The 14225-nt window shown below is 35.8% G+C and overlaps 1 protein-coding gene across 8 annotated transcripts in view; it reads left to right on the top strand.

The window, feature by feature from the left end:
* The window catches only part of Dennd4c (DENN domain containing 4C), a 96194-nt gene that overhangs the window by 7409 nt on the left and 74560 nt on the right, over positions 1-14225 (top strand). For 7 of the 8 annotated variants that reach the window (XM_048783898.1, XM_015502570.2, XM_015502569.2 and 4 more), the window contains 2 exons: positions 7621-7942; positions 12212-12464. In XM_048783898.1, the coding sequence (XP_048639855.1) occupies positions 7638-7942; positions 12212-12464 (558 nt within the window). In that variant the 5' untranslated portion in view covers positions 7621-7637. Of the gene's footprint in view, positions 1-7620; positions 7943-12211; positions 12465-14225 lie in introns of those variants that run through there. The other variant, XM_048783902.1, reaches the window with a different exon arrangement.

The raw sequence follows: 14225 nt of genomic DNA, 5'->3' as shown, positions 1-14225 counted from the left end.
TAGGGAGAGAGAGAGAGAGAGAGAGAGAGAATTTTTAAATATTTATTTTTAGTTTTCGGTGGACACAACATCTTTATTTTTATGTGGTGCTGAGGATCGAACCTAGTGCCCCGTGCATGCCAGGTGAGCACGCTACCGCTTGAGCCACATCCCCAGCCCTTTTTTAAAAAAAAAAATTTTTTTTTTTAGTTGTAGATGGACACAATACCTTTATTTTATTTATTTTTATATGGTGCTGAGGATCGAACCCAATGCCTCATACGTGCTAGGAAAGCACGCTGCCACTGAGCCACAATCCTAGCCCTGGTATGTTATCTTTTCTGTTTTCTTAAGTTTAAAACATTTTGTAATTTCCTTCTGAACCCTGAATTATTTAGAACTGTGTTTGATTTCCAAGTGTTACGGGCTGGGATGTGTGTAGCTCAGTGGTAGAGTGCTTGTCTAGCATGTGTGAGGTCCTGGGTATAAACCACTGTATCAACATGAAAAAAAATCAAAGCAAATGAAATAACAACAACAAACAATTAGCTGGGTATCTCATAAGTAACAAATTTACTTAAAAACAATTTCCACACGTTTGGACATTTTCCTGTTGTCACTGATTTTGGTACTCAAATTTGAATCTTCTTTAGCTTAAAAGAGTACCTCAGACCTCCCCGCTTCTTTTTCTTTTCATTATATTGACATTTTCCCAGAATTCTCCCCCTTAATTTGGGCTTGCCTGCTTGGCCCTTCATGATTAGACTAAGGCAATGTATTATTATTATTATTATTATTATTATTATTATTATTATTATTATTATTTTGTACCGAGAATTGAACTCAGGGGCATTTGACCACTGAGTCACATCTCCAGCCCTATTTTGTATTTTACTTAGAGACAGGATCTCACTGAATTGCTTAGTGCCTCTCTAAGTTGCTGAGGCTGGCTTTGAACTCATGTTCTTCCTGTCTCAGCCTCCTGAGCTGCTGGGATTACAGGCGTACCCCACTATGCCTGGCTAAGGCAGTGTATTTTTGTTGGTATACTGTATCACTGCTGTGTTCTTTATAGTGCATCCCAACAGAAGGCATATTGTATAAGTCTGATCAATTATTAGTGATATGAGCTGTATTTCTCTGGTATTACATTTTATTTCTTTATGATTATTAGTATCTTTAGGAATTAATTTGAGATTGTATAACTGTCCTATTTTCCAACAAAATTCTATCTAGTAGTTTTAATAACAATTGATGATTTTTTATTGAATCTGAATGTATGATTGTAAAATGATTATTTTCTACCATTCCATCTACATTTATCAGTTGACATTCTATTGTTAAAAATAACCTTCCTCCCCTCCCTTCATTCATTCATTTTATTGTGTCAGTGTGGGCTCAAGAGTTTAAAAACATCAGTGTTGGCTGGGAATGTGGCTTAGGGGTTGAGCCCTTGCCTAACATGCACAAGGTTCTGGGTTTCATCCCCAGCACAACACATGCACACACACAAATATACAGGAGGAAAATAATGGCAATAATGGATTATAATATGTTGTCTTTTTTTCCCCGCCATGTTGGGGGGCCTCACATAGTAAGCCTGCACTCTACTGCTGAGTATAGTATCCCCAGGTCCTGCCACTCATTTTCATTTCTAAATTGTCCACAGTTTGACTAGTGAGAGACTCTTTAGGCTAGTTCCTTTGTCCTTTTGACAGAACCGCAATAGTCTTTTATTTCATTTTATTGTTTTTTTAGGGCTACCTAAAAAAAATAGTATAGTACAGTGGTAAAGTGCATGCTGAGCATGCATGAGGCCCTGGGTTCAATCCCGAGCATTACAGAAAAGTAAATAAATAAAAATAACAAATGAGGCTGGGATTGTAGCTTAGTGGTAGAGCACTTGCCTAGTGTACATGACTCTATTTTCTATCCCCAGCACCCCCCTCCCCCAAAAAGCCAGAAAACAAAAATAAAAATGAAAAAAGAAAAGTGATTTTCCCTCCTTGCATATGTTGTTCTGTGTGTATCTTGAACTTTCCTGCCCTGTTCTGTCATTTTTCTAAGGACCTCTGGTATGTTTTAGTGGAAAATGGTTTTAAGAAACAAAGAGCTAGGTGTCAGGTATGTTTGTGGATAGTGGGTGACACTGTTCCTGGGGTTCTTTTTAGCAGAAAGATAGAAAAAAAAAAAACAACATACACACATAGAAGCATGTACTCCCTATCCCCACCCCCCGCCCCAAATCCCTGGCTCTTTTATTTTTTATTTTGAGACAAGGTCTTGCTAAATCGCCTTGACTCCAGTTTGTTTTTCTCCTACCTCAGCCTCTAAAGTGCCTTGGATTTATTTATAGGTGTGCATCACCTCACCCAGGTTTTTTTTTTTTTTTTTTTTAATAACTTAATTTCATTTATTTATATATGGTGCTGAGTATCGAACCCAGGGCCTTGCATGTGTGAGGCGAGCGCTTTACCACTGAGCCATAACCCCAGCCCCTCACCCAGCTTTTTTCTAATGTTTTAAAAGTTAGAGATTTACACAGAAAAACTGACTTCTGGCTTTTCTTAAAAAGACAAAAAGGAAGTTCTGTTTTTTTTTTTTTGTTTTTTTTTAATTTTTTATTGTTGGTTGTGGAAGTTCTGTTTTTTCCAAGTTCATGTGGCAGTTAACTACTGGATGGACCCTAGTGGCAGTGATTGCCTGTGCTCACAGGGTTATTATATCCTATAGGCATTTGTGGTTGCAACCTTTTCTAAAGCACTCCTTTGCAGAATTTCCAGTGGTAGGTATGACAGTAGAGAATTACTTTGGTTTGTGATGAGAAAGAGGAATTCATATCATCTGAAATGACTGTTTTTTAGGTTCCCTGACCAGCTGGTGTAACTGACCTTAATAATGTTCTCTAAAAGGAATGATCAAGTCCCTGTTCTAAATCATTTAATGTAGCAAATAACTTTAATCAAACTGTACTTTGTGGTTTAAACAAAATCCATTATTCATTTTGCATGGTTTGTTATACTGAGGAACAGACAGGCATTTTTGAAGTTTAAAAAATATATTTTTATTACAATGAGAAGAATTGTGTGACCTACATTGAGTATTGTAAATTGAAGTTAATAATTTTTTTGATGTTAATGAATTTATTTATTGGAATGTATGCCATTCTGACTAGTAAGGTGACATGAACTTGATTATGAAAGATTATCTTCATTATAGTTGGAAAGTGAATTAATTATTAAACTATATATCTAAGTTGATTTTACATATAATTTTTTCTTTCTTTTTTTTTTAAGAGAGAGAGAGAATTTTAATATTTTATTTTTTTAGTTTTCGGCGGACACAACATCTTTGTGTGTGATGCTGAGGATCGAACCCGGGGCGCACGCATGCCAGGAGAGCACGCTACTGCTTGAGCCACATCCCTAGCCCCAATTTTACATATAATTTTTTCTTCAAAAGCTTTTGTTAATACAAAGTGTTGGCATGGATGTAGAGAATGCAGAAACGTTGTATACCTAGGTAGGAATATAGTTTGGGATAATCATTATGGAAGACATTATGGAGAGTCTCCAAGAAAAAAAAATAGAACTATCATATGATCCAGCAATTTCTCTTCTAGTCTGCATCTGAAGGAAATGACATCAGTATCTTGAAGCTATATCTGTACTCCCAAGTGTATTGTAGCATTTTTCAAGTCAAGATATGGAAATAACTTAGTGTCCAATGGTAAATGAATGGATAAGGAAAGTATGAGATATATACACTTACATATATGTACCAAGGAATAACATTCATCCATAAAAAGAATAGAATCCTATCACTTGCATCAACATGGATAGCCCTGAGAAAATAAGTCATATACGGAAAGACAGATAACTCATATTTGCACTGTACTATGAATAAAAAAGAAACCATTGAATTCATAAAATTAGAGAACACAATAGTGGTTACTAGAAGCTGAGGAGTATAGTGGAGAAAAGGAGTTGGGAGAGAGAGGTGAATGGAATATAAAATCACCCCCAGGGACTGGGAGTGTAGTTTAGTGGTAAAGTGATTGCCTAGCATGGATGAAGCTCTGGGTTCAATCCCTAGCACTTCAAAAAAAAAAAAAAAAAAAAAATTCACAGCTTGACTGGAAGAATAAATTCTGGTTATCCTGTTACACAAAAGGATAATTATCGTCAATAATATTGTATTGTATGATTCAAAATAGCTCCAAAGAGAGAATTTTCAATGGTGTATATGTGTGTGTACTGGGGATTGAACCCAGAGGCACTTAACTCCTGAGCCATGTCCCTAAACTTTTTTATTTTCCATTTTGAGATAGGGTATCACAAAGTTGCTTAGGGCATAAGTTGTTGAGGCTGGCTTTGAACTTGTGTTGATCCTCCTGCTTTAGCCTCCTTAGCTCCTAGAATTATATGTGTGCGCCATCATTCCCTGCTCAATGTTCTTCTCACAAAGAAAGAAGTGATAAATGTTGCAGAAGATAGATAAACCTAAATATCCTGAGCTGGTCATTACTGAGTACAGAAATGTTCTGAAACATCACACTGTACCCCATGAAAGTGTGCAATTATTATCTGTCAGTTAAAAAATATATGGTATAGCTGGGCATGGTAGTACGTACTTGTAACCCCAGCATTTGGGAGGCTATGGCAGGAGGATCGAAAGTTAGAAGCCAACTTGGGTCTTCAAACTGAAACCCTGTCTACAAAAAAAAAAAAAGTATAATGGAATATTATTTAGCTGTAAAGACAAGGAAATCCTGTCACTTGTGATAATATAGAAAACCCTGTAGGGGCTTGATGTGGTGGTGCATGTCTGTAATCCCAGCGGCTGGGAGGTGAGGCTGAAGCAGGAGGATTGCAAATTCAAGGCCAGTTTTAGCAATTTAGAGAGGGTCTAAGCTACTTAGTGTGGCCATATCTCAAAATAAAAATAAAAAGGGCTGGGGATGTGGTTCAGTGGTTAAGTGCCCCTGGGTTCAATCTCTGGAAAGGTGAACAAGAAAACACACACACACACACACACACACACACACAACAAAAAGAAAACCCTATAGAACATTACCCTAAGTGAAATAAGCCAGACACTGACAAATATTTTACTATCTCACTTAAATGTGTGGCATCTAAACTCAGAATAGAGATTGCCAGGGGTTGTTGCCAGTTCCTGAAGAGGAGAATGGAAATGGGGAGATGTTGGTCAAAGTGTGTAAACTTTCAGTTATAAGGTTAATAAGTCCTGGGGATATATGTAACCATGATGACTGTATTTACTAATATGTTATTGTTTCTTTGGAATTTGATAAGCAGATTTTAAAGTGCCCTTATCCCCTTATATACAAAGGGTAACTATGAGTGTTGATGAATGTATTAGTTAATTTGACTATGTTATTATCTGTGTACCACTAATGTTTACAATCAACATTTTCATAAACTTATTTTAGAATAATCTAAGGACATTATATATATATATATATATATATATTATGTGATAAAATTAATAAATCTGAAATATAAAAAAGTTTTTAATGTAGACTCCTTTTTATAAAGAGTAAAGGATAATTTTTACATCACTCTGTTCTACTTTTTTGTTACTTCATATAGGTGGAATCATATAGTGTTTGTATTTTTGTGACTGTCTTATTTCATTTTGCATAATGTTCTCAAAGTTAATCCATGTTGTAGCATGTGTCAGAATTCTACACATTTTACACTGTATGTTTGTGCCACCTCTTGGCTATTGTGAATAATGTTGTGTGACTAATGATCTCAAGCATCTTATTATGGCCATTTATATCTCTTCTTTGGTTACCATTTTCCCTGAATATGTACTGGATGGTCTAGCCTGTCTGACAAGGCAAGAGAAAGAAGTAAAAGGTATATACATTGGAAAGAAAGAAGGAAAAAATTATCTTTATTCACACATACATTATTGTCTATATAACTAAAATATGATGGACCCTAAAAAAAATTCTAGAGTTTCTGATCAATACAAAAAAATCAAATGTGTTTCTGCATAATAGCAGGGAATGAATGGAAATTGATTTTAAAAGAAAACAATAGCATTTATAATAGCATTTAAATTAGAGATAAATCTGACAAAAGGGGTATGTATGTTTGAGTTTAATCAGCTTTCCATTACTGTAACAAAAATACCTGAGATAATCAACTTAGGAAAAAGATTTATTTTCATTTACAGTTTCAGAAGTTTTAGTCCATGGTCATTTGGTCCAGTTGCATTGAGCCTGTGGTAGCACAGCACATTATGGCATGAGATCATTGTAGAAAAGGCCTGTTCTCATGACAGTCAGGAAACAAAGAGAGACAGAAGGGATCATTATTTCAATATTCCTTTCAAGGGAATTTCTCAGTAAGCTAACTTCCTTCCACTAGGTCTTACTTTTTTGGAAGTGGTTACTAGGGATTGAACCCAGGGGTACTTCATCACTGAGCTACAATTCCATCCTTTTTTATGTTGGAGACCGGATCTTAGTAAGTTGTGCAGGCTTATCTTCAACCAGTAATCCTCAGCTTTCTGAGTAGCTGGGATTACATATGTGTACCACTGTGCCTGGCAGGCCCCACTTCTTAAAGGTGCTATACTTTATACCATATACAAAAGTAAACTCAAAATGGATTATAGATCTGGGGCTGGGGTTGTGGCTCAGCTGTAGAGCACTTGTCTAGCATGTGCAATGCGCTGGGTTTGATCCTCAGCACCATATAAAAATAAATAAATAAAATAAAGGTATTGTGTCCAACTAAAAAATATTTTAAAAAATGGATTATAGACCTACATGTAAAACCTAAAATTATAGAACTCTTACAAGAAAATGTGGTAGAAAACCTTTGTCATCTTGGAATATACAATTTGAATCACACATAAAAGAACACATTATTAAAATTGGCCTTATGGCACATGCTTGTAATCTCATCTAGTCGGAGGATGAGGCAGGAGAATTGCAAGTTCCTGGCTAAGCTAGGTAACTTAGCAAGACCCTGTATCAAAATGAAATTGTGGATGTAGCTCAGTTGTAGTGCACTGTGGACAGCTCTGGATTCAATTTCTCAGTAATTGCAAAAAGAAAAGAGAGAAAAGACCCACATTGATAATTTGCTCTTCATTAAAAAAAAAAAAAAAAAAAATCTGCTTCTTTTGAGAAGACAAGCCACAGACTTGGAAAAAATATTTGCAATACATAGGCCAGATATATGACTTTTTAAAATACTCTGAATATAGTTCATTAAGTGCATTTTGCTTAAGGGAAAGCATGCATCTCTGAAAGTTGGATAGTTCTTTTTTTGGAAGGGCATGTATTGGGGATTGAACTCAGGGACACTTTATCACTGAGCTACATCCTCAGCCCTTTTTATTTATTATTAGTGAGATAAGGTGTCACTAAGTTGCTTAGGGCCTTGCTAAGTTGCTGAGGCTGGCTTTGAGCTTGCAGTCTTCCTGTCTCAGCCTCCTGAGTCATTAGGATTACAGGCATGCGCCATTGTGCCCAGCTCTGACAGTTTAATTGGGAAGTATGGAAGTTGATTATTGTTAACTCAAAGATATTTTAATGTTCAGTGAGTTATGATAAAGTATATTATTTAATTGATGCATAGTCTCCCTCTCTTTTAGGAAGTAGAATAGCAGCCATGATCGAAGACAAAGGACCAAGAGTGACAGACTACTTTGTTGTGGCAGGTCTCACTGATACATCTACTCTTTTGGATCAAGAGATAAATCGTTTAGATACTAAGTCAACAGGACCTAAAGCTCCAATTACAGACATTGCCATTATCATCAAATCAGCTGGGGAAACAGTACCTGAAGGTTACACCTGTGTTGAAGCCACTCCATCAGCTCTCCAAGCAAACTTGAACTATGGAAGTCTAAAAAGTCCAGAACTTTTCTTGTGTTATAAGAGAGGAAGAGATAAACCACCTCTTACAGATATTGGGTATGGTAACTTTTCTTTTACTATGGTGAGGTGGAATAAAATTAATTTAAGGTACATGTGGCAGAAATTCAAAATCCTTGATGGTTTTATTATTATCTGTTACTTTAGTAACAAGTATATTCATATATTACACACACACTTATATATATGTGTATATAAAAAATTCCCTTACTGAATTTGTTTGCATTGCAATTGAATTGTTAGAATTTTCTTTCAAATATTGAGCCAGGTGCAGTGGTGTAGTGCCAGCAATTTGTTAGGCCAAGGCAAGAGGATCACAAGTTCAAACCTGATCTGGGCAATTTAGTGAGATCTTGTCTCAAAAATTAAAAGTGCCGATGGTAGTGGGGTAGCTCAGTTACAGGGTGCTACTGAGTGTAATCCCTGGTACCGCAAAAGAAAAGAAAACAAGAATATTGAAAGCAGTAGACCTTGAAACATGAGTTCAATTCTATTGTAAGCTTATTAATCACAAAAGAATAAGAATAAAATAATAAAAGACACTGTATTTTTAAGAACCTTACTTGAAGTTTTATTAAGCTCTGAACTCAATTAACAAAGGAGCACTCTTGCTTTAAAACGTGTACTTGTGGGATGGGGATATGGCTCATTGGTAGAGTGCTTGACAAGTATGCACAAAGTCCTGGGTTTGAGCCCAGTACAGCAAAAGCAAAACACAAAAGAACAACAACACACACACACACACAAAAAAAAAAGGGAAAAGAAAAATACAATTGTGCTGTTTGGCTTTTAGTGCTGGGAGGAGAGTAACACAGCTTAGGAGTGCAGGTGTCATTAAGTATTTAAAATCTATCTAGTTCACAGTCAGTGAAGAATATTTGTGGGAACACCTATAAAGGTGTCTTTTTCCAAAAAATTGTCTACATTGATTCTTCTGTAAAAATGATGTGCTTTTAGAGTATTTATAGTACTTTACCGTATATGCATGTCATGTATTAAGGTGTTTTATTCATTATAGTTGCCATTAGTAAAGTAGACATTTTAGATAGTAGAGAACATCCTGACAAGTATTTTAGGATCAGGTTATCTGTTTAGACAAAATGTGTTTTTCACGGTGATTTCATTTGAACTATAGATCAATTGGAGAATATCGCCATGTTTACATTATTAACTTGTCCAGCCTATGAACATGGAATGACTTAACTAAAATGACTAAAACCAAAGAAAACTTTAGTTTTTCTTTAATTTCTTTTGGCAATAATTTGTGAGTTTCAGTGTACATATCTTTTTTTCTTTGGTAGCAGGGATCGAACCCAGAGTGCTTAATTGATCCACATTTCCCACTCTTTTTATTTTAGGGTCTCACTAAGTTGCTTAGACCTCACTAAGTTGCTGAGGCTGGCTTTGAACTTTCCATCCTCCTGTCTCAGCCTCCTGAGCTGCTGGGATTATAGGCGTGCACCGCTATGCCTGGTTCAGTGTATATGTCTTTTATTTCTTGATTACTTTTTTTACTAGCTGCTTCACGCATGTAATCTCAGCTGCTTGGAAGGATGACACAGGAGGAATGCAAGTTTGAGGCAAACCTGGGTAACTTACTGAGACCCTGTCTCAAAATATAAAATAAAAAGGGCAAGGGAATGTAGCTCAGTGTCCCTGGGTTCCATTCCCAGTAAAAAACAAAATAAAATAAATATAGGACCATGTCAACTGCAAACATAAGTAGTCTTACCTTTTTTTTTTTTTCCAATTTGGATACTTGTCTAATTACTGTGACTAGAACTTCTAGTATAGTGTTCAACTTCAGTGGTGAAAGTAGACATATTATCTCATTCATCTTCTATGGAAAGATTTTAGTTGTTTACCATGATATTAATGGTATTATTTCAGAAGTAATACCATTTATCATTGAAGTTTTCTGAGAGGTTTTGATTGTGAAGGTCTGTTGGATTTTGTCAAATACTTTTGTTTGTCAATAGAGATAATTATGCCATTTTCCCCTTTGTTCTATTACGGATTTTTTTAAAAAAAATTTCAATTTCCTTTAATCTAACCATATACCACAACTAAAAATGATTAATTCCTTACTATCATCACATATTTACATTTCCCTGAACCATTAATTTTATTTTTAAACGACTGATTGCTAGTAGGTTCCCCCACTCCCCTCAGTACTATGGCTCAAATCCATTGGTGTTCTACCACTGTGCTAAGTTCTCAGCCTCTTTTTTTTTCCCCGTGGGTGGTGGGGCACCAGGGATTGAACTCAGGGGCTCTCAACCACTGAGCCACGTCTCCAGCCCTAATTTTTCAAATTTTATTTAGAGATAGGGTCTAAATGAGTTGCTTAACACTGGGGCTTTGCTAAGGCTGGCTTTGACCTATGATCCTCCTGCCTCAGCCTTCCAAGCTTCTGGGATTACAGGCACGCACCACTGCACCCGGCTCAGCCTTTTTCATTTTTGCTTTGGTACTAAGGATTGAACCTAACATTCGCTCTACTACTGAGCCATATCCCCAGGTGTTTTTATTTTTTATTTTGAGATGGGGTCTCGCAAATTTGCCCAGGCTGGCTTTGAACTTACTATCCTTCTGCCTCAGCTTCCCAAGTCCCTGGGATTATATATGTGTGCCACCATGTCGTCTAGTTGTTCAGATAATAATAGGTAGCAAGCAGTAGTATTTGACTACCACTTGTTATGCTTATCATCCTCTTCATTGCAGTAGAGCTCTGATGAAATTTTTGTGAGGTCCGCATTGTGTTAATATTTCCAAATCCAAAGGATTCTTTTTCTTCTTTTCTTTTGGTGCTGGGTATCGAACTCAGGGCCTTATGCTTGCAAGGCAAACACTCTACCAACTGAGTATATCCAAGCCCTCCAAAGGATTCTTTTTATAAGTTGATCTTAAGTTCATCTTTATGCAGTATCCATTTAAATATATAGTATTGCCCACTCTGTTTAGCTTTGTGTTTCTTCTTTACGTCAATACCAGTACCACAAAAAATGGTGACTGGATTCGCATTTTTTTTTTTAAGAGAGAGTTAGAGAGAGAGAATTTTTTAATATTTATTTTTAGTTTTCGGCGTACTTAACATCTTTCTTTGTATGTGGTGCTGAGGATCGAACCCAGGCCGCACGCATGCCAGGCGAGCGCGCTACCGCTTGAGCCACATCCCCAGCCTTGGATTGGCTTTTAATGGGAAGGTCTTTTCCTCAAGAACGGGGAAAGGAAGTTTGAATGGGTATGAATACCTTATTAGTTGATTGCCTCTGCCAGGTGTCATGGTGCACAGATGTATTCTCGGTGGCTTGGGAGGCTGAACAACAGGGATCCCAAGTTTGCAGATAACTTGGACAATTATTAGTGAGACCCTCTGGGAAAAAAGTAATTGTTGACAGATTTTGAGTTTTTTTGGTATACAGTAGTTTAAGGAAGAGAGGCCCAAATTCATACTGCTACATATAGATATCCAATTGTTCCAGTACTGTTTGGTTGAAAAGACTGTGCTTTCCTCATTAAATTGACTTGGCAATCTTTTTGAAACGAATGGACTGTAAATATTAAGAGCTTAATTTGGGGCTCTTCATTTGGTTGCATTGACCTATCTGTCTGTTCCTATTTTCAGTGCCACATTGTTCTGATTACTGTAGGTCCATCGTGAGTTTTGAAGCAGAGAGATATGAATCTTCTAACTTTGTTTTTTTTCTGATTACTTGCACTATACTGGGACTCACACATTTTTCATAGGAACTTTTTGATCAGACTTCACCTTCTATAAGAAAAAACAGTAACAAAACAATAATAAAAGCAGCTGGGACTTATAGGAATCACATTGAGTTTGTAATCTATTTGGAAAGTTCATCTATGTTACCAATATTGTCTTTTTATTCATAAACATTGGTTTTATAAGTCTTTCATTTCTTGAAAACATTATTTAATTTTTTTCAGTCAAAGTGGTTACAGGTAAAAAATTGACAGGAATTATGAAATTCTTGTGAAAACTACTGAACGTTTGATAAAATTTCTAGGAATTAATTTTGAATGTTAATGGTGCTATCCTTTTCTTTTTTCATATATCTTGTGATAAAAGTTAAGTTGTTCAATCCTATTTATACTTCTTAAATGCTAGATTTTAAAAAATAATTCAGAGATTTATAATTCCTAAAGCAATAATCTTAGTTTTATTTTGAAAATAAGATTTGACTAACAATAGGAGAAATCAAATTTTTGTTTGTTTCAAAAAAAAGAAAACCAGCATTTACCTGAAATCTATCTTTGTCTCTCTCTCTCCACCCTGCCATGCAGAGTTATATATGAAGGGAAAGAAAGACTTATTCCAGGATGTGAAGTGATCCAAGCCACGCCCTATGGTCGCTGTGCCAATGTCAACAATAGTTCAACTACTTCACAAAGAATCTTTATCACTTATCGAAGGGCTCCTCTAATTCGACCCCAGAATTCCTTGGCAGTTACTGATATCTGTGTCATTGTAACCAGCAAAGGAGAAACCCCTCCTCATACCTTCTGCAAAGTTGACAAAAACTTAAATTGTGGAATGGTAAGAGTAATCATTTCACTTTCAAAGTTTCATTTGAAAACAAACCCCAAAGGGATACTTTTTGAACTTCTTACTGTTAGGTGTACATAGTTATTTTCATGTTTTTATGATTCTGTTTTTATTCTTTTCAACTCTCTAATTTTTTTGATTCATAATCATAATGTTTTATTAGATAATTTAGAATAAATTCAGAATTAATATTCAGGAAAAAAGCATACTTTTAAGTCAGGGATTTTTACTTACGATTATTTTTGGGTAAATCCTAATATTGTCTGTGTTACATTAATACAGAGATTTTATTAGCTTTTGGGTTTCAGTCCTATCTTCACAGAAAAATTTCAGAGAGAGTGGGTGAGAGATCCCTTTACATTATTTATTTTAAATATTGTGAGTCTATCTATCTGTCTGCCTGCCTGTCTATGCTCTACCACTGAGCAATATCCATAGCTACCCACTGCCCCCACCTGCCCTTTTATAAATTTGGGGACAGAGTCTCACTAGGTTGCTGAGACTGGCGTTGTACTTGCAGTCGTCATACTTGCTGTCTTCCTGTCTCAGCCACCTGAGTTGCTGGGATTATAGACGTGTGCCACTGTGGTTTGGCTAATTTACTTTACTTACTTATTCATTTAGTACTGGAGATTTAACCCTGCAGCACTTTACCACTGAGCTACATTCCCAGCCTTTTTTATTATTTTGAGACAGGATCTTGCTAAATTGGTGAGGCTGGCCTCAAACTTGCAGTCCTCCTGCCACAGCTTCTTGATTCACTGGGATTATAGGCATGCACCTTTGTGCCCAGCAACATATTTGTTTTTTAAAAGGACTCAACTCGAGTGAAGAAGAAAATTGGACGCACACATTCCTCCCACCCGCTTTTTTGGGTAGTGTTGGGGATTTAACCTAGAGATGTTCTGAGTTACACTCCCAGCCCTTTTTTATTTTTGAGACAGGTTCTTGCTAAGTTGCAAAGGCTGACTTTATATCTGAGATCCTCTTACCTTAGCCTCCTGAGTTGCTGGAATAATAGGTGTGTGCCACCGTTCCTGGCTACATATACGTTTGATTTATGGTTTTATAATACTAAAATTAACTGTTAGCATTTTTTAAAGAAATTATTTTTGTGTTTTAATTTTTTTTGGTGCATTATAATTATATAGTGGGATTCATTTTTACATATATATATGTAGGTATATATGTACATAATATAGTTTGGTCAATTTTGTTCAGGTCAGATTTATTTTGAAAAAAAGTTACAGGTCAGTTAATATTGGCTTAATGTGATATGGGCAGAAATGATGTGCATTTGACTATTAAGATGGGAAGTGATATCCTCATAACATCCATTGACCCAAGTCTTGCCTAGCTTGGGTTTTAATACCTACTTCACTTCGTGCTGTCTCTTTCAAGTGGAGACAGTCTCTGAATCATTGCAGAATTGTAAACTTTTTGTAATTTCACTGTTTTTACTCCTTTTTTTTTTTTTTTTAGTTTTGTCTGTAGACTTTTGCTATGTTTTATGCTATTTAGTCTATTCAATAAACACATTTATAAAAAAAAAGATTTGTTTATTGGTATTGAGTATTGAATCCAGGATCTCACACATTCTAAGCATGTATTCTACCACTGAGCTGTATCTCTTTCCCTATAAACATAGGTTTTAAATTGACTCTTCTAACTAACCAAAATTTTTAGATTTTGAATCTTTAGATTCAAGAAAATCAGTTTCTGTTCACTTTTTTTTTTTTTTTTTTTTTTTTT

The sequence above is a fragment of the Marmota marmota genome, unplaced genomic scaffold (genome assembly GCF_001458135.2).
Source record: "Marmota marmota marmota unplaced genomic scaffold, marMar, whole genome shotgun sequence".
In the NCBI taxonomy this organism is placed as follows: domain Eukaryota; kingdom Metazoa; phylum Chordata; class Mammalia; order Rodentia; family Sciuridae; genus Marmota; species Marmota marmota.
Note: the sequence above shows the minus strand (reverse complement) of the source record. Positions and strands in the feature narration are given on the sequence as shown.